Here is a 24,927-nt window from a genome sequence, read left to right as displayed (position 1 = left end):
CTGTGAGCAGGTGGCAGGCACTGAGGGGCCAGGCTTCCTACATGTCCGGGTAGAGAAGCCCCCACTATAGTCAGGAGCCAGGGTCAGGGGTGCTGGGAGACGGGGTTGTCAACCTCTGGAGATGATTCTGGGGCCCCAGAGGGCTTTCTGCTCAGCCATGATGTTAGCACCCCCGTCTTCTGTGAGGTGCATTGGGGGAGGTTCTGGCTGGGCAAAGGGAGCTAATATGGGCTAAACTCAGGACGGGTCACTCCCCTCCGTGAGTCTCAGAACCCTCTGGTAAAATGAGAGGGTTGAGCTAGATGAGTGCTAAGGTCCTAAGTGCATTAAAAAAATTTTTTTTTTTGGTAAATTGGAAGATAACTGCTTTATAATGTTGTGGTGGTTTCTGCCATATGACAATGTGGATCAGCCGTAAGTATACATATGTCCCCTCCCTCTTGAACCTCCTTCCCACCTCCCACCCCATCCCACTTCTCTAGGCTGTCACGGAGCACCAAGTTGAGCTCCCTGAGTCATACAGCAAATTCCCACTGGCGATCTCTTTTATACATTACGGTAATGTGCATGTCTCAGCGCTACTCCCTCGGTTGTCGCAGTCTCTCCTTCCCAAGCTGTGTCCACAAGTCTCTTCTCTATGGCAGCAGTTACACTTTTGATTCCATGTCTGACATGTTGTAGGTGTGAATGGGTGGTTAGACATTCCTGTATCACAAGATGTGTGTGTGGGGACCTGGGAGACAGGAGGAGTGGCAGTGACCCCACCTGGAGCCCCATGTGCTGGACAAGGAGACTCTCACTATTCTGGGTGGGTGGACACTGGGAGCCTCTGGGGCCAGGGGGAGAGCTCTGAAAGGTGTGTTCAGACAGAGCCTGATTATTGTCCCTGAGGGAGAAGAGACATTTGACTTGTGTCACCACAGAAGGCTGACTAGGACCTGGGAGGCTGATTTCAGCTCTATGTATCCTGTGCTCTTCCTGCTAGAACCTTTCTGACTTGTGAGGTGGTGAGCTCCCTGTCCCTGAATGAAGGCTCTTCTGTAAGGATGCGGAGGAAGGGATTCCATATGGAGTGAAGGGCTGTAGTTCAGTAGTTCCCCACGTGGCCAGGAAGCTGGATCCATGAAGAGTCTGTTAGTAATACATTCCCCCGGTCTCCACCCCACCGCACCACCCACACTCAGTGGGACTCCCAGGGGTCTCAGCCATGTGGTCCCCACGTCCACCCTACCGTTCTGTGATGCTATGGTGCTGACCTCAGAAGGTTGAAGCTAAATATATCCCAGCCCCCTACCCTAAATGTATCATGCCGCATAGGTTTGGAGCACTATCCAACCACCGACATAGTGACAATAGGTGAAGGTCAAGAGCAATCTCAGGAGACCATGAATGTGATCTCAATCAATGGACTTGGCCGCACTGCAGAACCTGCACAAATGGCCTTGAAGAAACAAATGTCAAAAATCATGCTTTGGGGGATTAAAGTGCCAAAAGGGGTTCTGGGGCCTTTTGAGGGAAACAGAACAGGGGGCCTTCAACAGGACACTCTGCACTGTCCGCGGCTTCAGGTTAAGCCCAGTCCTGACCAGACGGAGCCTGGTGCGTCAGGGAGCACGTGGCGACAGGCAAGTCCACAGCCCTGATCAGACTCCTTACTCCTCCTCACTTGCTGTGTGACTTTGAGCTTGTCCATTATCCTCTCTAGGCCTCTCATTTGTAAAGTGAGGGGCTTGGACTTTCAAGTCCTCCCCAACTTGATGTCTCCTCCAAAGACTAGGAGCTGGCTATTTGTTAACTTTTGGTGTCAACCATTATTATGACCAGTTTTGTTGCTGTGGAATCCCTCCTTCTGACTTCCCAAATGATTCCTGCCCTCTCCTTGTTAATTTCCCAGGCTCTGCTGGAAGTGTGGCTGGTTTGGCTGACCAGGTAGGAAGGCCTTGCAGGAACAGAGCAGGAAAGTTGATGTGGAGGAAAGGGGTGAACAGGTCGGTGTGCTCAGGCAGTGAGGACCAACTTGGGGACCAAGCCTGGTAGGGGCTCTGAGATGAGGGATCAGGGCTAGGGAAGCCACCAGGAAGCCAAATACTCCACCTCAGAGCTCAAGTTGCAGCCAGAAGGGGGATTCCTAATTCATTACTATGAAAGCCCCAAAGAGTTTGAGACCTCCTAAGAGTACAGTGACCAAGTATTAATGTATAGGAGGCTTCTGAAGACAGACCTGAGTTAGGGATGCGGTGGCAAGGGGACATTCATTCATCACCAGAGGACACACCTGGCATTGCATCACTCTGTATCCAGCTCTCACACAACCCGTCTGAGAAAGTATCATTTGCCATGGCTTACAGGTACAATAGCAAGGCCCAGCTTAGATGTGCTCTCAGATGCACATCTGAGAGGTGAGAGGCAGAGAAGGCTTTGAACTCGGGTCTGGCTGAGTCTAAAGCACACAGGGCTCCCTCCACCTTGTGTACCTCCTCCTCTGTAAGGAGTGTTGTTCTCCTAAAGCCCAAGATCATGCCTGTATCTCCCCAAGGTCGGGAGTACATGCAAGTGAGCTGCTATGAAGGAAATGTGAGTTAGAATAAAATTGCCCGGGAGAAATCCGAAATATCCTAGGATCACCCAATACAGTGTCTGTAACTTTTGAAGTTGAGGCCTACCTGGTTGCAGGATGGATTGTCGGGGTTGTGGAGGCAAAGGAGCGCTGGCCCCTGGCAATGAGCTCACATGTTGCCCGGGAAGCCAGCTGCAAGGCTGTTACAACACCTGTGCTTCTGGAGAGGAGGGTATAACGGCTGTGCTGCAGTTAATCAGGGAGGCAGTGCTGGAGTCGTCTGTCAGAGGAGGAGCTGGAATTTATGCAATTAGAAGTGGGAGAAGAGAGTTCTAGGCAGCTGGAAGAGCATGTGAAAGACGCTCAGAGGCCTGGGAGGGTGTCTGGAGTTGGGGAAACTGGGAACAACTCTATGGGGTTGGAGATGGGGGTAGGTAAGCAGCGAAGGGTATGAGAGACAGGGTTGGACAGATGAGCAGGGCCAGTCTGGGGAGGGCATATGTCTGACTTTCTGACTTTGGCTGAACCAGTCTCCTCAGATATAAAATGGGAAAATTAAGGCCTTTTCTTTGTACAGGGCTGTCATGAGATTTAAGCTGGATAATGAAAATAAGGGCTTCCCTTGTGGCTCAGCTGGTAAAGAATCTGCCTGCAATATGGGAGACCTGCGTTCGATCCCTGGGTTGGGAAGATCCCCTGGAGAAGGGAAGGGCTACCCACTCCCGTATTCTGGCCTGGAGAATTCCATGGACCATATAGTCCATGGGTTCGCAAAGAGTCAGACACAATGAAAATAAAATGGTGGTACTGGGCCAGACACAGGTTCAATAAGTGGTGTTACTATTGTGGTGGTTGTTGCTGCTGCTGGTGGTAATAATAATAACAGCTGGCTTTACTAGTTCCCCTTTGGTCTATTCTTAACACAGTGGCAAGAGTAATTCTGTTAAAATGTGGCAGATCTTGTCCCTCCTCTGCTCACAAGACTCAGGGGCTCCCTCAAAGCCACAGTCCTTGTACTGGTCTTCCAGCCCCTACATGATCTAACCTCCCCCTAACCTCTCCATGTGTCCATCGCTTATTTGAACCACACTGGCCTCTTTGATATGCCTTGAACATGCCAGGTTACTCCTGTCCCAGGGCCTTTGCATTTGCTGCTTCCTTTTCACTAGAATCTTCCTCCTCAGATCCCCACGGGGCTCACTCCCTCGCCTCCTCCAGGTCTTTGCTCAAGTGTCACCGCCTTAGTGAGGTCTTTGGCTAAGCTGTCTGAAGTCACAAACTGCCTCCCCTCACCCACGCTGGCATGCCTCATCTCCCTTCCCTCCCTCATATCCCATCTCTGTGTTTATCGCCTTCTAACATACTGTGCATTTGTATTTCTTGTTCGTCACTCTCATTAGAATACATGGGCTTCCCTGGTGGCTTAGACGGTAAAGAATCCGCCTGAAATGCAGGAGACCTGGGTTCAATCCCTGGGTTGGGAAGATCCCCTGGAGAAGGGAATGGCTACCCACTTCAGTATTCTTGCCTGGAAAACCCCGTGGACAGAGGGGCCTGGCAGGCTACAGCCCATGGGGTTGCAAAAAGTTGGACACAACTGAGTGACTAATAGCTTCACTTTGATTTCACTTAGAAAATATGGCCCATGAGGGCAGGGCTTTTTGTCTGTTTTGTGCCCAGTGTCTAGCCTGGAAATGGTACTTGTTCATATGTGTTATTTTTATATTATCATCTCTGGAGCATGGAGAGTGGGTTGGGGCAACCTCCCCCTGCTGGATGTGGCCAGCCCCTGACTGGAACCTCCAAGCTCACCTTGCTTCTTTGGAAAGATGTTTCCTCCAGGCCTTCCTATCTCTTCAACAGGAGCCACAGAACTGCAGGCTTCTAACTGACAGGCTCATCCTCTCTGCAGGCTTCCCTGCTTATTTTAAAACACAGCCCCCTCCACTTGCTCTGGGGCTCCCTCTCTGCCAGGAAACTCAATGAGCATGGGGGTGGGTAGATGGCTCATTTCAGAGGAATTTCCCTGGTTCCCCAAACAGCCTAGTGCCTGGGAGCCCAGGAGCCTGTGTGGCCTGATTTAGATCCTGGGAGCAGGGCTCCAGCTGCAGCCCTCCCATTCAGCTGGAACCGCATTTGGAGGTGTCTGCAAACTTTCCGCCCTGGTGCATTCCCCCTTCTTCTAGACTACTGGCCTGAGTCCAAGCCTGGGAGGAAGGTACCATGGTCACTCCGTCACTCCACTGGGCTCGGCTCCTTTCCTTTAGGAGCACTGGCTGGAGCCACCCCGTGGGTCTCTAAGACCCCTCCCCTTCCTACAGCCTATGTCCCATTTGCTCATGGCCTGTTGGAACAGCTGACATTTCCGTTTTATCATATTATCATGTCTCCGCTGAGACTTTGGGGAGATACGATACTTTAATTCCCAGTGTGGCTAATGGAATCGCAGGCTGGCAGGGGCGGGATTCTGGAATAGGCTGGCTTTTAGTCTCTGAATTCCCACTAGGGGAGTGGAGACTCTGGAAAGAGGACAGACGGGTTGGAATCCGGACTGTTCATTAGCTGTGTCACTTTGGGCAAGTTGCTGGCCAATCAGGAAAATGACTGCAGTAAAGGTACCACTTCCTCATTGGGCAGCTGTGAGGACTGAGCCGGATGATGTACAGAAGGCCCTTGGCTCAGGCTGAATGAGGCCTCAACAATGGGAGGCTGCTGCTGCTCCAGGATGCTGGCTCTGTGTTTCTCCTGCAGAATGCTGAGCCTCCGGCAGTGCCCAGCCATCCTAGGCCTGTCCGAAGCACTGTGGGAGTCAGTTGGTCTCCTGGAACCTGTCCTGGGCACGAGGCGAGGGCTTCCCCGAGGTGAGGGCTCCCCGCCCACCCCCTACCCCCCTGAGACCTGGATTCTATCCAGCTTTGGATCTGGATGCAGAACTGGGGTCACGAGGGCGGAGTGGAACACTTCTGCCTGGTCCTTCCAGCTTTCTCTTTCTGCCCGACCACAGGGCCCCTGAGGAGGTACCCCTGAGGGAATCCCTGCTCAGGTATTGGGGAGATTCTTCTGACAGTGACTTCAAGTTCACGGAAATGTCTGGAGGATTCCAATTTCCTGCTGTGTTGTATGTAAAATGACTCTAATGAGGGAGAAAAATCTAGACATATTCGAGCAGCTGTAAGACAGGAGAATTTACATATCTCAGGTGTCAGGCCTAGGCGAGCCCTTAGGGTCACGAGGCCCACCCTCCTCTTTAAATGATGAAGAGCCTGAGGTCCAGAGGACTCTGAGCTGTCAGAAGTCAAGCAGCTGGTAAGACATGGAGCTGGGACTCAAAGCTGGGCTTCCTGACTCCTCATCCAATGCTCTCTCCACTGCACCCCACCAGCCAGGACACTGGGGCTGGAATCCAGTCTCTGACCACAGAGCCTGTGCAAGTAACCAGGACTCCACACTGCCATCAGATGGCCTCTTCCCTCTCTGACACCTGGCCCCAGCCTTCTATAATGAGGCTGTCATGCTTGCAGAGGCTCCTGGGCTTGGCTTAAGATGGGCTTAGGCTGTTCGGGTGGCACCCCATGCCTTTCATTGAGAAAATACTGCCCAACTGCAGAGATTTCACTGGGAGGAAAGGGTTCCTGCCACTGAGCCTAAAATCCCCAGGGATTCCTTTGATTCCATTTCACATAACCACACTCTCTCATGTCACCAGCATCCCTTCTTCTCCCTTCTAGGGCTTCACAGCCTTAGAGTCTCACAGGCAGTGATCCTGTCCCTGTTAGTTTGGCAAAACCCAGAATGTGGGTCTTTTCATGTTATAATCAATCCATTTCCTCTGTTTCTGCATTGTTTCAGATACTTCATCTCTGAACATTTTCCAATTTCAGCATATCTTTCCGGAATGGTGGATGCCAAGAACCCAAGGCCACAATCGGGAAAGATCTCCTTAGAAACAGATAGAGGAAGGGAGGGTCCCCACTGGGCAGAATTGTGCTCAAGCTTCCAGTAACCTGGCCATCTGGAAGGTCCTCTCTCCTTCCTTCCTGGAAACTCAGGGCTGCCCAGGTACCAGTCTGAAGGCAGAGGGGATTCCCCAAATGCCCTCCTGGGCACAGAGGATGGACAGAGCCATCCATGTGACTCTGTCTCCATGTCTTCTCTCATGGCCTCCTTTCATCACCCTGGTCCAACTTTTTATTCATTCAATAGGCATTTATTAAGTCCCTGCCGCATACCAGGCCTAGGGCTAGGCACTGGGAATACTATGGTAAAAGAGAGGCATATCGTCCCTACCCTCGAGAAGCCCATCTTCTAGGGCTCGGGAGTGACGGTAAACAAGCAAAGCAATACACCTGTGAACAGGTGAAGTGCAAGGAGGCCAAGCACAGAGTCCAGGGGAGGAGAGTACGAGGGGCCATCTGGAGTGGGTGGCCTAGGAGGCTTCTGAGCAGTGTCATTAAAGCTGAGACCCAAAGGTGGGAAGGACTCTCCTAGGGAAAGATGTGGTAAGGTGTTTCTGGGAGAGGGGACAGGATGTGCAAGAGACTCAGCTGAGAGGAGGGATGGATGGATGGTCCGTGTAGTGTGAGCTAAGGTTGGAGGCGGCCCAGATCTGGAGGGGTCTGTTCATTGTCACAGGTGTCTGGCTTTCTCACGGACTCCCTGTGTGTCCTGAGCATGTAACTTAGCTTAGTTAAACCTCTGCTCCTCTTGGATGGGATGGAACTAGTAACTCCCCTGTACAAGCCTCTTGGAGGCCTCAATGAGACCATGGAAAACCCCAGGGCCCAGCACAGGCCGGCCTTCCACATGGGGAGCAATTCTTATTCCTCTTTCCACCCCTACTTCCTCAAGGAAAAACATTTGAACCCCTTGGCTCTTTTCCCATCCAACCCCTGTCCTCAATCCCATCTCTCCTTAAATGTGGGGCTTTCCCCATTCCAGCTGACACTCAGACAGAACTCGTCAGACTTGCGTGGTAACAAACCCAGTGGTCTGAGCTCTGTGTGTTCTAAACGGTAATCTGGTGAGAGGGACTTCTGCCCTCACTGTGGGCTGGCACGCATGCCTTCATTTCCCCCTGATTCTCTCTTCTTTCTCATCTTTAGATTGTTTTAATTAGTCAGCAGGTACAAAGAGAATATTTCTGGAGTATGTATAAAGTATAAAGAATAAGAGGCTTCCCAGGAGATGCGAGGGGTAAAGAACTCGCCTGCCAGTGCAGGAGACATAGAGATGCGGGTTCGATCCCTGGTTGGAGAAGATTCCCCTGGAGAAGGAAATGACAACCCCCTCCAGTATTCTTGCCTGGAGAATCCCATGGACAGAGGAGCCTGGCGGGCTACGGTCCATAGGGTCGCAAAGAGTCAGGCGCGACTGAGGTGAGTCAGCATGCACGCATAAAGCATAAGAGCACAGTGAATGCCACTCAGTTTAAGAATGAGAGTGCTGCCTTCCCATATGGAATCCGTGTGCAGTTCCCTTCTTTTCCCTGGAGCTAACCCACCTTCTGGAATTTTGTGTATACATATTTTTTCTTTTCTCTTCTTAATAGTTTTCAGCTTATGTTTATAGACCTGAGTAATGTTTTAGTTTTTGCATGTTTTGAAACTTTATATAAATGGAACGACACTGTGTATTCTTCTGCCATGTGCCTTTTTAATTCCACACTATTTTCCTAAAATTCGTGCATGCTGTTACTACTAGATAGGATCGCATTGTAGGAATAGAGCATGACTTGATTATTCATTTTCTGGCCTAAAGATAGTTGGGTTGTTTTAAGGTCTTTTCTTTTTTTTAATTTCATAACCAGGGCTGTTATAAATGCTCCTGTTCATAACTGAATACACACCCACAAGGTATACATCTAGGAGTGGGTTTGCTGGAATTATATGGGATCACACTAAATTATTTTCCCATTAGGTAGAACATAATACAGAAGTGTTCTTGTTACTCCACAGCTATTCTGCCTGCTTCATTATCGTTGTAATGTTCGCTCATCTAGAGGGTAGAATCTCTCTGTGTTCCTTCTTCATTTTCTGGTGTCTTCACCAATGCGGCTATATTGGCTTTCCTCATCAGAATCTGTTTCTATGCCCACCTATATTCTTCTTGCCTATAGCAGAGGACACGAGCTTTCTACTCTCTCAAACTTGGTCCTTTTCTGTCTCCTTTATGATCCCACTCCTTCTGTCTTTCCTCTTATCTTCAGCATCCCTCTATTTATGATTTCCAGATTTTAAAAATTAGTAGTGTGGCAGACATGTTGGTCACAGACCCAAGTTCCTCATGATTTTCTACCTCTTCTTCAAGCCTTCCTCCTCCTATAGAGTCTGAAAATGCCAGAAACTTTCCTGGCTTCCCTTGCAGCTACAAATGGCTATATGACTCAGTCTGGCCAATGAGACATAAGGGGACTTCTGGTAGGAGGCTTATGGGAAATATTTTTTGAACATTTATTTCTCTGGGAAAAGGAAGTAGGCTCTCTACCTTCTTTCTTGCCATGGATGTTTATATATAAGAACATGATGTTTGGGGCTGAGGCAGCCATCTTGCAACTAGAAGGCAATAAGTCTGAGGATGAGAAACCAGTGTGCTTAGGATGTTGTTGAGACAGGATGGACAAAGCCGGGGTTCTTAGGGACTTGGCTGGACCTCTGAGCTAATCCTGGTGCTCCCATACTCCAAACTTCTTGTTATGTTAATTTAGTGTTTTTTTTTTTTTTTTGATCAAACTATGTTAGTAAAATCATCTTTTTGCAGCTCAAACATTCTGACTGACAGGGTTGTCTTTGTATGGATGTCTTCTCTTGCCTTTTTTTTTTCTATTTTGTTGACTAACTTCTTTTGTGCTCCTCCAGATTACATTCTGAAGATTCAGGAATGTAATTCCTAACACTCCAGTTGCTCTTGAACTTCCTATAATACTTGACACTGTTCATCTACCCTTTGGAGAACTTTGCCTCCTTGGGCTTCTGTGATGCTTCAGAGTCTGGGGTCTCTATCTACCTTCCTCTCTTTCTTTTTTTCCTGGAGGTCCCACTGGGATTCTTGCCTTCCTTCTCTTCCTCTTGCACTGACTGCTCACCATGAACTGCCCCTATTGAACACTTGCTACATCAGATCAGATCAGATCAGTCGCTCAGTCGTGTCCAACTCTTTGCGACCCCATGAATTGCAGCACGCCAGGCCTCCCTGTCCATCACCAACTCCCGGAGTTCACTCAGACTCACGTCCATCGAGTCAGCGGTGCCATCCAGCCATCTCATCCTCTGTCGTCCCCTTCTCCTCCTGCCCTCAATCCCTCCCAGCATCAGGGTCTTTTCCAATGAATCAACTCTTCACATGAGGTGGCCAAAGTACTGGAGTTTCAGCTTTAGCATCATTCCTTCCAAAGAAATCCCAGGGCTGATCTCCTTCAGAATGGACTGGTTGGATCTCCTTGCAGTCCAAGGGACTCTCAAGAGCCTTCTCCAACACCACAGTTCAAAAGCATCAATTCTTCGGCGCTCAGCCTTCTTCACAGTCCAACTCTCACATCCATACATGACCACAGGAAAAACCATAGCCTTGACTAGATGAACCTTTGTTGGCAAAGTAATGTCTCTGCTTTTGAATATACTATCTAGGTTGGTCATAACTTTCCTTCCAAGGAGTAAGTGTCTTTTAATTTCATGGCTGCAGTCACCATCTGTAGTGATTTTGGAGCCCAGAAAAAGAAAGTCTGACACTGTTTCCACTGTTTCCCCATCTATTTCCCATGAAGTGGTGGGACCGGATGCCATGATAGGAGCCAAATTTGGCTCTTTCCAGTGGTCATTTTATTTACTGCTTAGTTATTATTATCCCCACATCACATATATGGAACCTAGGATTTGAGAGGTTAATTAACTTGCCCAAGGCTATCCCGAGTAGCTCAGCCGGTAAAGAATCCACCTGCAATGCAGGAGACCCTGGTTCGATTCCTGGGTTGGGAACATTCCCAGGAGAAAGGATAGACTACCCACTCCAGAATTTTGGGGCTTTCCTGGTGGCTCAGAGAGTAAAGAATCCACCTGTGATGCAAGAGACCTAGGTTCGATCCTTGGGTTGGGAAGATCTCCTGGAGGAGGGCATGGCAACCCACTCCAGCATTCCTGCCTGCAGATCCCCATGGACCGAGGAGCCTGGAGGGCCAAAATCTATGGGGTTGCAAAGAGTTGGACACGACTGAGTGACTAAGCACAAGGCTATCCAGTTAGTAGATGACATTATCTTCTACTTTAATTGTACCATCTTGCCCAAGGCTAGACAGACAGTCCCTTTCTCAAAGCTCTCTGTATTTCCTCTCCCAAGGTAAAGTGACCCATTCTTATAGCATCAACTGTACTTTTATAGAGAGACCTCTTCCTTGGTGGCTCAGATGGTAAAGATTCTGCCTGCAATGTGGGAGACCCAGGTTTGATCCCTGGGTCGGGAAAATCCCCTGAAGAAGGGAATGGCAACCCACTTCAGTACTCTTGCCTGGAGATCTCCATGGACAGAAGAGCCTGGTGGGCTACAGTCCATGGGGTTGCACAGAGTCGACATGGTTGAGTGACTGAAGTCCTATAGGCTTGTACTATCTCCTTTTTTCTAAAAAATCACTGAAGCTTCTCCTATCCTTTACATCTGGCATGTATAGAGTTACCTAATCTGCCTTTGTGAATATCCGACCATGGCATATCCCAGCCACGGAGATGGACGGATGTCTTGCATCCTCTTTGTCTCTTCCCTTCCTCATCTCATGTATTCAGCCAGAAGCAGCAGCTGATAATGACTGCATTTAAAATGTTTCTTGAATCTGTCCCTTGGCCCTCATCCCTGGGCAGTGGCCCATGCCCACCTGGTCTAGCACAAGTCTCCTCCTTGCTCTTCCTGCTTCAGCCCCTCCCGTCTCACCCGTCCCCAGGATGCTCCCAGATGACCCATCCGGTACGTTGCTTTCCTTGTGTCCCTCACTGTTCTGGATCCCTCGTTGAGCCCCCACTGCCTCGCTTTCATGGCTCTTCACTGTCTGGCTCCAGTCTTGTTTCTCTGCAGAGTAGTTCAAATCAGCCAGAGTGGTTTGCTCTTTCACATGTACCTCCCCCTTCCTTAACTTCCAGCAGCACATTTGTCCAACCCTGCCTGACCTCCTCTTGTAAGTGTCAAATGCCACATCTTTCCAAAACCACCTCCATCCCTTGGGGCAGGGTAAGACTTCAGTCACCAGACCCTGGGATCTCTCCCTCCCTCCTGTGAGATTTCCCAAAACACTCATTGTCTGAATATGTCACCAGGGCACCTGACAGTTGCCCACTGTGTCATGGTGCCTAAGCTGGGTTTCCCAAAATCAAGACGGTAAAGTCCGTTGTGACTGGAAGCATGCTTCTCCTTGCTGAGGCTCAAGGTTGGGGAACTGAATGGAGCCATGCCCTTTCTTGTAAATCAGCCCATCTCCTGTACAAACATTAATTGAGCATCTACTATGTTCTAGGTACTATTCTGAACACTAAGAGTGCATCTGAGGAGACAGGTTCTTGCCCTCAAGGAACTTACGGTCTAATAAGAAAACAGATAAATACATTTTAGAAAGTATGAGTGTTTTGTAGGGCAAGTATAAGGTGCTCTTAATAGGGGCACCTTACCATGGCTAAGGGTTTCCCAGTTGGCTCAAGTGGTAATGAATCCACCTGCCAATTCAGGTGACACTGGTTTGATCCCTGGGTCAGGAAGATCCCCTGGAGAAGGAAATGGCAACCCACTCCAGTGTTCTTGTCTGGGAAATCCCATGACCAGAGGAGCCTGGCAGACTACAGTCCGCAGAGTCACAAAAGAGTGGGACAGGACTTATTAACTAAACCACTGCCACCACAACTGTGGCTGAAATGCCAGGGAAGGCTTCTCTGAGACAGTAAATTTTATTTTTTACTTTAGTTTTTACAAGTCTCAATTTTTTATTATTGGGGGTTTCCCAGGTGGCATAGTTGGTAAAGAATCCTAGAATCAACAAAAAATAACATTTCAATAAATATAATCAGAACAAACAAAATGTAGGGGAAAAGAAAATAAAAACTATATTACCTAAGGAAGTAAATGTTAGTCTGGGGCCTGAAGAGATTTATCCAGGTGAAGAGGAGGGAAAGAACATACCAGGCAGAGTACATATGAAGGCTCAGAAGTGACACAGAATGTAGCACATTTAAAGGACTTTTATTTGAAGATAAAAGTCACACATGGCTCTGGTTGGCATGGAGAGTGTAAAGGAGACAGGTCGGGGGAAGGGCTGGGAGGGATAAGCAGGGCCACGTGGGTTGGACCCCAGAGGAGCTGGGATGGATGGTGTGGCCTTGGTGAAGAGAGGGTGAGATTTGTTAGGGGAGGAAGCTACACATACAGGGCCATATCAGGGGGCATGGAAAGAGGACTAGATGACAGGCAGGGAATGGTGAACTGGCTGGCAGAACTCGGAAGACCACGGAAGCGTTCCAATCACTGGAACCTGCCCTGTGACCTAGCTGGTGGTCAGGAATTCCGAAAGCTCTGTAGAGTCTACCAGGCCAAGCATGGCATGATAAAAGCCATGAGAGAGGTGTGTATAAAGCCCTGTGTTGGAGCGAGGTGGTTCAAGAAAGGCTTCCTGGGTCTGATGGGCTTTGGAAGGGGACTCCTAGTGCTGGGTGGGTGGGCTCAGGACAGTATTCTCTTTCTTGCCAGCGTCCAGTGCTCAACCCATGATCTAATGGCCTCTGGCTCTGGGGCCCATGGTGGCCGTTGTTTCTGGAGGAAGTACCCCTTCTATAGCAGGACCGCTCCTTGGGAGAACTGGGAGGGCAAAGACCACATCCTCGACATTTATTTCCTACCCAGGCTCTACCAACCTCCGCAAATAGCTACTTTCTCTCCAAGGCAGTTGGACCAACTTGTCCAAACATGCGTAGCCAATAAGTGGGTCTGAATTGAGGTCTTTGTCTACTGTAGCACCTTTCCCACCATCCAAAATAATTTTGTTATAATCTACAAAATAAATTTTCATTTATATTTATTGCTTCCCAAAGAAGAAAGCAGATGTAAAATGATTGGTTCTAACACCATCTCACAGAAACTCTGCTTCTTTCTCTTCCCCTTATAGAGGATTTTGTTTAATTAATTCGAATTTGTTGTAAGACATTATAACACACATTTGGGATACATCAGTGAAATAGGAGCCAGGGTAAAGACTCTGCTCAAGCTTACAATTTAGCAGACAAGACAAACGGAAGACATAATGAGTAAGTTACATTGTTTGCTAGCAAAGGTGATGAATGCTACAGACAAAGAACAAGAAGGGGAACCAAACAGAGGTTTTTTATTCTCACAAGTCAATTTAACTTAGTGGGCAGGAGGATAGATAGAATGAGAAGCAAGGGAGACAAGGAGCAGGGCTTCTGTTTTTTTTCCTGTTTTTAAAAAATATGGATGTAAGTATTTTTTTTTTCTATTGAGGTATATGAGGTTGATTTATAATCTTACACTGATTTCAGGCGTATAACATAGTGATTCAAAAAATTTTAGATTATACCCCATTTAAAATTTTTATGAAATATTGGCTAATTCCTTGTGTTGTACAATATATCCTTGTAGCTTATTTATTTCATTTTTTTACAAGAAGACAACTTTTTTAATTGAGGTCTAGTTGATTAATAATATAGTTTCAGGTGAACAACAGTGATTCAAAAACTGTATAGATTACACTCCACTTATATTTCTTATAAAATATCGACTATATTCCTTCCTTGTGCTATACAATATATCCTTGTAGCTTTCTTATTTTATACGTAGTAGTTTGTATAGAAAAACTCTTAATCCTCTCTGTTTATTATGCCCTTACCCCTTTCCTCTCCCCATTGATAACCACTGGTTTGTTCTCTATATCTGTAAGTTGATTTCTGTTTTGTTATATTCAGTCATTTATTTTAGTTTTTAGATGATAACACACAGTATTTGTCTTTCTCTGTCTGACTTATTTCACTAAGCATAGTATCCTCTCGGAGAAGGCAATGAGACCCCACTCCAGTACTCTTGCCTGGAAAATCCCATGGACAGAGGAGCCTGGAAGGCTGAAGTCCATGGGGTCGCTGAGGGTCGGACACGACTGAGTGACTTCACTTTCACTTTTCACTTTCATGCATTGGAGAAGGAAATGGCAGCCCACTCCAGCGTTCTTGCCTGGAGAATCCCAGGGACCGGGGAGGCTGGTAGGCTGCCGTCTATGGGTTCGCACAGAGTTGGACACGACTGAAGTGACTTAGCAGCAGCAGTACCCTCTAGTTCTAGCCATGGCAAAACTTCCTTTCTTTTTTATGGCTGAGCAGTATTCCTATTTCATTGTGTATATAAGCCACATCTTTTTTATCCATTCATCTGTTGATGGGCACTTAGGTTGGTTCCGTATCTTGGATCTTCTAAATAATGCTGCTATGAACATTGGAGTGCATGTATACTTTCAAATTAGTGTTTTGTTTTCTTCAGATGTATACCCAGGAGTGTGATTGCTGAATTATACAGTAGTTCTATTTTTAGTCTTTTGTGGAATCTCCATACAGCTTTACATAGTGGTTGCAGGACAGGGCTTCTGTTTTTCATGATAAACCCTTGTCCCTGGCTGGAATTTTAAACTAACTACATGTGTATTAGTTTGATAAAAATAAAAGTTAAATTCAAATAGTGCTGTAATTATATTGGTATGTGAGGGTGGCAGGGTGAGTTAAGTTCTCTGTTGCCACAGCAGAAAACAGGAAAAAGGTTTCTAAAGTTAATAAAACAAGAAATAGAACTACAGGCATATCATTTAGCAATGTAAAGAAAACTTCTAAAAAATCAGAATTCAAAGCAGAAACAGCTAAAGAGTGAAAAGTCATTTCTTCCAGGGGAGAAATGACTTGAAGGTAGGAACATGTAGAATACAGTAGATAGGGGACTCTTGCTTTTTATCGTATGCCTTTCTGTATGTTTGGAAAATCCCATGGACGGAGAAGCCTGGTGGGCTGCAGTCCATGGGGTTGCGAAGAGTCAGACACGACTGAGCGACTTCACTTTCACTTTTCACTTTCATGCATTGGAGAAGGAAATGGCAACCCACTCCAGTGTTCTTGTCTGGAGAATCCCAGGGATGGGGGAGCCTGGTAGCCTGCCATCTATGGGGTTGCACAGAGTTGGACACAACTGAAGCGACTTAGCAGCTGTATGTTTGGATTTTTAAAATCATAGGCATGTGTTACTTTCACGATTAAAAATAGACCCCATATTCTACTGAGTCCTGGGAGGTCTGGAGAGGGGTGTGTTGGGGGTTTTTGTAGGGAGTGAGAGGGTGGGAAAGTAGGTAAGTCTTCCCCCCATTCATGCAAATCCACTTTCTCTGATTTGTTTTATGTCTCTGACTTTTATGCAAGGTTTCTTTTGAACAAAGGTTTCTGCCAGTGAAATTGGATTGAACTCCTTTTGGCTCTCATGATTAATGATGCTTTATAAGCACCCATTACCCTTTATGCTCCTGCCTATTTACTTCTCTAAAGAACTTCCATCACTTAGAAGCCTTGCAGTCTTCCCCCCAGTTGGCTACAGTTGGAAGTAATTGGTGAATTTGTTGCCAGTGTGGAGGTGAGACCCTGCAGTCAGTCCTTCGATAATTGCTCCTGCAGAGGGCCTTTGGAACCATTCTCAGAACAGGGGTTCTTTGGGAATTCTGCCGGGCTTCCAGCTTGGTGGCTGTCATCATGACAGGAATGCACTGCAGCTAAGAATCCCAGTATCAGCAGTTTCTCTTGGGGTAGCTGTGAATTCTTATGGAAACTTGCCTCCCACTCCACTTCCTGTAAAAGAAAAAGGAAGAGAGAAAAAGAGAGAGAGAGAGACATGGAGACTATGAATGAAGAAACGGTGGCAACCTCCCATTTGCTTAGTCACCTCCTAGTGACTCCACTTCCAGACAAGTGTCACTGTCTGCCTGCTCTGGTACTATTTTTAGAGTAGGTCCCTTTCATTCATGTTTCCAGGGCCTTTGCAGTCATCCTTGATACTACCTTGCAGCTGCTTTCCTGAGTCTGAAGTTCCAAAGGTTCTGTGTTTCTAGGAACCTTTCATGCCTTCATGCCTTTTCACACGGTGTTCCTTCATCCACTGTCTGGGGATATGATAGTAATCTTTGAAGTCCAAGCCCAAATGTCATGTAGTTGGGAAACTTTTTCTGGACCTCAGTTTCTAAAGAAACCATCTCTGCCTCAATACTTATCATGGAGACTTGTCATCACTTGATTAGAGTTTGGGGTCCTTGTGGGGTTGAAAACATCCCATGGTCATCTTTCTGTCTGGTATACAGTGGGTTGTTTTTTTTTTTTTTTTAGCATCTGTTCAGTGAATTAAATAAAGCATGCTGGCTATTTTTTTCTGTGCTTTAGGAAAACTTGCTTGGCCTGGAAGAAACGTTACTGTGGGAGGATCTTTAGCAAGCATCTCCATAAATCTTTTCCTGTTGTCCTCTTGAAAGACCAGATTTGAAAGAGTAGGTGGTATCAAGAGATAGCCTCCTATACTTGGAGGGATTTTGTCTGGGGAAGAAAATTGTTGCCACCAATTTACACATCAGAGAACAGAGGCCCAGAGAGACTGAGACTTGCTGGTGATCATACAGTGAACAGCAGAAGCCGGAGGTTGAAACCCATGTCATCTGACTCCAGGGACATGGTTTCCTACCACACACTTCCTTGTAGTCTCCACAGTGTGCTCTGAAATGACACCATTTAAGACTTCACAGACCACAATTTCCCCTCAAGCCTGCATGCAGTTGTCTTCTTTCCAGACCTAAGTGCTGAGAATCTCCATCCCCCTCCTGCTTTTTCTTCCTTGCCCTGAGATTAGGCAGCTCTTTCTCTGTCTCTTCTGCAGTCTGCAGGACTTCGTCTTCCTCTCATCTCTTTCCAGGTAGCATGATTTCCAAATTTTTCCGCTGGTTTCTTTTTCTGGCTGTGGTCCTTTTGGGGGAGACTTTCCAATGCAGCCGAAGATTAGAGGATGATAACACTGAATTAGTTAGTGGATCTCCTTTGATGTTATTTTGTGGGCAAACTCATTAATTTATGACAAAAAACATCAAAGAGCTAGGCTCTTGCATAGGGGCTGGTTTGTCCCCAGGCAGCTGGGTAATAATGATCAGTCAGATTAAATCTCAGCATCTTCTCCTTCCTCCAGAGTTAAAGTCCAAGTGACTGGAGTGTGGGAACATCCCATTCTGTAGGATTCCATTGCAGCCTCGAGTCAGTACTATAGGAAGCTCTGCTCACTCCGAAAATGGGTCTCTCTCCATAGCTTCCACTTTGATGCCTCTAAGCCTGAGGTCTGTCAAGACTGTGATAACAACCCTGGAGGCAATGTAGTAATAAAAGGCTGAGGCTGTTACTGTCTTTTTCTAGTCAGAGGAGCTGGATATTAGAAGGGATCATTCATCCTTGCATGGATGAATTCAAGGTTCTGTACAGAGTCCTAGTCCTGTAATTTCACTGGTAAGGAGAACTCTCCTTGGGCTCTACAGGAGAGTGCCAGCACCGCGCTTGGCACACAGCAAACTCTTCATACATAATGGTTGAATGTACTTGTTTAGAAATGTTGTGATGCATGCGGGTCTCAGCTAGTAGAAGAGGAATAAGGTGTAGAGCTCAGGTCTTAACTTGCACCACAAAACCTCCTAGTCTACTTATACCGGTAGCCTGTACTGTGATTCTTCCATCGTATTTGTGATGGGAAATTGTCTGTGCTCCTTTCCAAAGCCACCCCCTCCGTGTTTGCCCATTCTCTGCTGACCTCTTAAGGGCTTGCTTCTGCTATTAACCCTCTTTTTTCAGAGCCATCAGTGTTTCCTCTCTGGTAGATTATTCCTGTCAGCAAACCCCAGACTCTAACGTCTCCAATTTAAAAGAACCTCCTTTGCTCCTTCCTCTCCCTCAAGCCACCATACTACTTGTCACTCTCCTTTACAGCAGAATGACTAAAGGAGTTGTCCACACTCCCAGTATCTCTGCTTCCTCTCCTCCATTCTGACTCTCAAACCCATTTTAATCAGAATCTCATCTCCATGCTCCACTGAAACAGCCCTTATCAAGATTACCAGTGACCTTCTTGCCGCCAGGTCCAATGGTTATTTCTCAGTCTTCATGTTATTCTAATGTTATTCCATATGCGAGCAGCACTCAATGCAGCAGGTAAGACTCTGTTACCAGGTTTCTTACTTGGCTCCAGGATACCACTCTCCTTCAGGTCTCCTTCTACTTCACTGGCCACTCTTAGAATCCTTTGTCTTCCCAACCTGTAAGTAATAAAGTACCAGGACTGATTCTTAATTTTTTTCTAGCCTTACCCATTTCTTAGATAATTTCATCTAGACCCATGGTTTTAAATACCATTCACATATTGATGATTCCTGAAATTTTTATTTCGAACCCTCTACCTCTTCCCTGAATGCCAACTGCGTATTTTACTAAGATGTATAACATGCATACAGACTTCAAACCTAAACCAAGGGGACTTCCCTGGTGAGTCCAGTGGTTGAGAGTCCACCTTGCAATGCAGGAGATGCGAGTTCAGTCCCTGGTCAGAGAACTGGGGTCTGACATGCCACAGAGCATCTAAGCCAGTGTGCCACAACTAGGGAATCCATGCACCACAACGAAAGGTCTCAGGTTATGCAATGAAGATCCCTCAAGCTGCACCTAAGACCTAATGCAGCCAAATAATAAATATTAAAAATACCCTGAATCAACTAAACACATCCAAACTCTGTATTCCCCATCCTTGCTCAGCCCTTAGTCTTCCTCCCTCAGTAAATAACAACTCCTTTGTTTCAGGGGCTGAGACTTCAAAACTTGGAATCATCTTTAACTTATTTCATGTTGCAACCTCAGTCTATCCACAGGTCCTTTCAGCATTACCTCCAAGTTATAAATATCTAGAGTCTGGTCACTTCTCACCATCTCCACTGTTACTCCCCTAATCTCAGCCACCACCATATCTTGCCTGGATAACTCTAACAGCCTCCTAATTGGCCTCATTGCTTCTGTTCTTGCATCTCTGCCAACCCTAGCATCTAGAGCAATCTATTAAAAACTGCAATTAGATAATACCACGCCTCTACTCTAAATCTTTAAGGATTGCCATCCCACTTTCTGAATGGAATCCAAAATCCTCATGAGGGCCGACAAGTCATATAAAACCTGGCTCCTGCTCCCTTTCTGGTTTCAGCTTCTGTCTCTCTTTCCTTTGCCCCCTCCAGTCTAGCTACACTGGTCTCCCTGCTATTTGAACATGCCAAGCCCACTCCTGCCTCAGAGCCCTCATACTCTGTCCTCTAAGCTTTGTCAACTTTCTCAGATAACTGCATGCTAAATTCTCTCACTTCCTTCAGGCCTCTGCCCAAATGTCACCTTAACAAAAAGGTGCCCTTTTTGTTCTATTTGCCCTATTTTTTCTAAAATACCCTCTACCCCCATCTCTATCTCATTACCGTGCTTTACTTTTCTTCCTATTGTTGATTACAACTTGAGATATTTGATGCTCTTTGCTAATCCATTATTGATCATTCCCCTATTAATATAAGTTTCAGTAAGTACAAAATCTTCGTGCATTTAGTCATCCCTGTATCCCAATCTCCTAGAAAAATGCCTGGTACATAGTAGGTGTTCAACAAATATACATAGAATGCACTCATCCAGGTGTGTTATCTTCAAGGGAAGAGAGTGGTTTTCAGATGGCTGTCTAATTAATATGATCAAAACCAAGTGTAAGGAACTGGGAGAGGTATACATGGAGATCATCAGATGTGTGTTTGTTTATTACCAGAGACCACCATGGGATTCACAGATATTTTCAGGTTGTTGTTCAATGCCAAATCATTTGCAAAGCTATAGGTGAAATGAAACATCTGCCTTTAATTTCTTTGGCAATGTCCTTATCCTTGGGGACTCAGTGTTTTTATCTGTGAAATAGGCAATTGGAGATGTGGTTACTGTTTTGCTAATTTATAGGCTACACAATGCTGGAAGGAGACAGTACAGATAAGGGGATCAACCACACGAGCCCTGGAGCTTGACTGCCTTGTTTGAATCTTGCCTCTGTTCCTCACAGGCCATGTGACCTCCAGTAACTTACTCAGTTTCCTCATTTGTAAAGTAGAAATAATAAAAGGCATTTAATTCAAAGAATAATTATGAGGATTATATAAGATAATACATGTAGAGTATGTAGAATATGGTCTGGCACATCATAAGTGCTTAACAAATGTTAGCTATTAAACATGAGATGCTCTGAGGGGTCATTGCTATTAATGTCTTTTAGGGGCAATAAGGTATCCTAGAATATAAGATGATATGGAACTTTTTAAAGTGTGATAATAATATTGTGATTAGATAGGAGAATGCCCTTATTTGTAGGAGATACATGGTGAAGTACTTAAGAATAAACCCTCACTTACTTTCTAATAATCTAGCCAATTATATCTCTATGTTTCTGTATCTATCAAGCAAATGTGACAAAATGCTAACGATTGGTGAAGCTAGGTGGATAGTACAGTTCATTGTACTAACCTTTCAAAGTTTCTGTATGTTTGAAATTTTTAAAATAAAAGGTTGAGGAAAAAGAAAGAGCCCTAGAAATAATCTAGTGAAGTTCAATACTCAGTTTACAGAAAGAAGACCAGATGTGAAGTGCTTACTTAAGGTCATACTGCCTGAGCCAGGACCCAGGTCTCCTGGCTAACTGTGTGTGTTAACCCTCAGGCAACTGTGAGTTGCAGAGGAGTATTCCCAGCTTTCTCTCAGAGACCAAGGGAAGTATATGGGTGTATAAAAGGGCACCTGTGTTGGTGCTTCATTTTTGTTTATTATGCAAATAGATAGGTTATCTGGTTGGAAGGTGTGATGTTGAAAAATGTGAAAGAGGCGCCAGAGCCAGACCTGCCATCCTTAAAGGGTGGGCATACCAGTTTGGCACCATCTGCTTGTGGTTTTTAAGTGTGGTGATGGTGTGTGTGTGTAAACTCTGGGATTTCAGAGGAGAGAGGGAAGACTAGGGTTGGGGTCAGAGCCAGGAAAAGCAGCAAGGAGAGCCTGGCTTCAGTCTGGCGCTCCCTGAAAGCAGGGACCCCAGGGTATTTCTGGGGATGAAACAAGGGCACATATTTAAAGAAAGGAAACGATTATCTGTGGTCTGCAGCATCCTCCTCTAGCTGATAGGTTTCATGGCAGTGAAAAGGACAGAGGGGAGAGGAAGGAATGTACATGCAGGCCTCGAGAGGGGGCCACAGAGAAGAAACGTAAGAGAAAAAAGAGAAAAACAAAAACATAAGAGGCAGCCTGGGCCATGGTGGGGGAGGGGTTGGGAAGAGGGGTGTTGGAACGGTAAAGGCAGCCGCACCTGGGGGCCTGCGAACGAGTCTAGGACCGTCAGCCTTGGCAAGCTGGAATGTCTTGTCCCAGAATGGTCCTACCTCTCTTTCCTCCTAGTCTGGAAGCCCTGGGAGGCCTCGGCAGTGAGCGCAGAGCTCCTGGCGCTCTTATTAGGGGGAAGGACAGGCAGGAGAGGCGGGGCCTCCAGGCCCGGCGGGAGCGGAGCCTCTGGCCGCGGGCGGGGCTCCTCTCCGGCGGGCGGGCGCCGGAGTCTGGGGGCCTCCGCTTCCCGCTCCCGATCTGCGGAGGCGCCTGGCCCCTCCTACCCCCTCCCCGCCGCCCCCAAGCCCGCCGCCGCTGTCAAAGATAACCAGGCCGTTGCCTGCAGGAGCAGCGGCAACTAGCGATCGGGCCCTGAAGAGCCTCGGGTGCGGCCTCGCCTCTCCGGCCCGGAGCTCTTATCAGCACCGCGGACAGCACAGTGATCGTCTCCAGGACCTAAGCGCCCGCCGGCCCACCCGCCCATAGGCGCTCGGGTCCGCGACGTTCGCATCAGCACCGCGGACAGCGCCCGGGCCCGGGTCTTGTCGCCGTCAACCCACCTGCTCCCGGAGTCAGCAGCGCCAACATCTCTCCTCGACGGGGCCCGCAGCGGGCTCGGAGCAGTCAGCGCCCCCGGAACATGGCCACTGAGGTAGGCGGCGAGCACCGGCCCGCAGTCAATGCCTGACTGCTGTGGGAAGAGATCGCTTCTAGGGGCGGGAAAGGGTGGAATGGGGTTGGATGAGGGGGCTGGGGTAAGATGGGATGGGGTGGCTTTCCCCGATCAGGTGCGCAGGGAGGGCGTAGCGGGGAGGTGGAATGGCAGGGTGGAAGAAAGGGGCTCCTCATTGGAGCTCCTTTGACCCCTGGCGTGTCAATCTTCCTCATCTGAGTCCCGAAGCTGTCTGCACCACTTGTTGGCACTAGCGCCAGGGTTGTTCCGGGGCTTCAGCTGGGGTTTCCCCTTCTCACGGACTGCAAGTCCTGAAACCACTTCCCTAGAGGGCTGGAGACGAGCCTGAGCCTGTTTTAGGGAGGGAAGGCGGCTGGCTGCTGTTGCTATGCGATGCAGCCATCTAGCTTCTGATCCCAAAAGTCTGGCAGAGAGATGACAGAGCTACCTTCACATCCGCATTTCCTCCACGGAGGCGGGGCGTGGGGGACAGGAGGAGACAAAGAATCCTCAGGTCAAAACCCCAAATAGTTGGTTTCAATGATCTGCCTGCACCAGTTCAATTTTGCATATGACCCTTTCTCGCTTCTTCACCCCTTTTGAGTTCCCTGTACCAGAAGATCACATTTCTCGTGTCTGGTGGGAGGAGCCGCCTTCTTCAGGGTGTGCCTATAGGTGTGTCACTTTCAAGGGGCTTGAAAGCTGAACCAAGGACCTATGGACTGAGGGCAGGATCTATGTCTAGTGCTTACGAGATTAGGAATTACCTTCTCTACCCCTCATTTCACAAGGGAAATGGGGCTCTTTATATTCCCACTTTTATAAGTGGTAGAGCTAATACATGAAGAAGAGGATCTATTTAATAGTCACAGCTTGTCAGCACCAGAGCTGGAAGTTTCTTCTTTAAATTTGGGAGTGGAACCCAGGACACCAGATTTCCCCTGTTCTGATGTTGACTTTTTTGGTGGTGTTTCCCCATTTCCAGCCCAGCTGGAACAGAAGCCCGGGGGACAGCAAAGGCTTTTGAATGATGCAAGGCAGTGCCTCTGGGCATCCTGCTGATCAGTGCAACATCACTGCCAAGTGTTGCTGTTGTTATTCTTCTGTTGTTGCCACCACGGAATGAGATGCAGTTGCTTGACATCACGCAGCTTTCTGACAAGGCACAGGGTTAAGTAGGAGAGCTCGTCACCTAGGGCCCAGTGAGGGGCAAGTCCTGAGCAGACTCATGGAGCTTGGTTTCTAGGGTGGAGGTATGCAGAGTGTTCAGAGAGTGCCAAAGATACTGAGAAGGGGTGGGGGGTGGAAAACAAAGGGGAGATGGCTAAGGAGCTGGTCACCTTCCAGACAAGGCTGCCAGACTGCAGTAAAGAGGCTGCTGCTGTTGGGCAGGAAGGGGAGAGTTCAGCCACTCAGGCACAGTTGGGCCAGCAGTGTGGGCATAGAAGGTGTCCACATCTGTGATGAGATCTGACAGATTCCAAGAGGCCCATTTGTCCCAGCAAATCTCCCTCTCCATTCTGCTATGGTTCACAGATTCCAACCAGCAAGCTTACATCTCTCAGTGGAGCCAGTGTTTCCAGGTGGCTGCTGTTAGCCTGGGAGAGGCTCTGCTCATAACGCTTCTGTGAACATAGCATTTTCTTGTGTACAAAGTGCTATCACATGCATGATCTCCTTTGAGCTTTAAAGCAACGCTGTGAAGTGGGCGAAGGTGGTGTCATTATCCCCAATTAACAGATGAGACAACTGAGGCTCAGAAGATTGCCTAATCCCTGTGAAGGAGCCAAGGAAAGCATCATTATCCCATTTTACAGATGATGCAACTGAAGTGCTGAGGCTTATCCAAGAAAATATGGCTTAAAAAGTGGCGGAGCCAGGAGAAGAACTTGAGCCTTCTGTCTCCATGGCCAGTGATTTTTTTGTTGCATCCAGTGTATTCAATTAGTCAGCTGTGTTGCCCAATAGACAGAAGAGGACTAGGGGTCTTTTGATGGTGAAGGATGCAAAGGAGTTCGGGAAGGGCTGGAGCATGGGGACTCAGGTACCCTGAATGGCCTGGCTGGCTCAGCTTGAGGGCAGAGGAATGGAGGCATGCCCAGAGGGGAGAGGGGCTGAGGACAAACATTGCCCATTTCCCGGCTGGGCCTTGGCTATACTCTGATGACGGCTTGGAGGGAGGAAGCCTTAGTTCTGCCAAGGCACAGGACGTCCACATTATCTGGGCTGCAGAGTGAGTCATTTTCCCCAGG

General features: G+C 47.6%; 1 protein-coding gene across 2 annotated transcripts in view; it reads left to right on the top strand.

Moving 5' to 3' along the window:
- The first annotated feature begins 4,926 nt into the window (after positions 1 to 4,926).
- The window catches only part of GOLGA7B (golgin A7 family member B), a 30,596-nt gene continuing 10,595 nt past the window's right edge, over positions 4,927 to 24,927 (top strand). For both annotated transcript variants that reach the window (XM_070363585.1, XM_070363586.1), the window contains exons 1-2: positions 4,927 to 7,932; positions 22,349 to 22,654. In XM_070363585.1, coding sequence (XP_070219686.1) covers positions 22,643 to 22,654 — 12 coding nt within the window. In that variant the 5' untranslated portion in view covers positions 4,927 to 7,932; positions 22,349 to 22,642. The remainder of the gene's footprint in view (positions 7,933 to 22,348; positions 22,655 to 24,927) is intronic.

The sequence above is a fragment of the Bos mutus genome, chromosome 26 (genome assembly GCF_027580195.1).
Source record: "Bos mutus isolate GX-2022 chromosome 26, NWIPB_WYAK_1.1, whole genome shotgun sequence".
Lineage (NCBI taxonomy): Eukaryota > Metazoa > Chordata > Mammalia > Artiodactyla > Bovidae > Bos > Bos mutus.
This window is presented reverse-complemented; position numbering and strand designations above follow the sequence as displayed.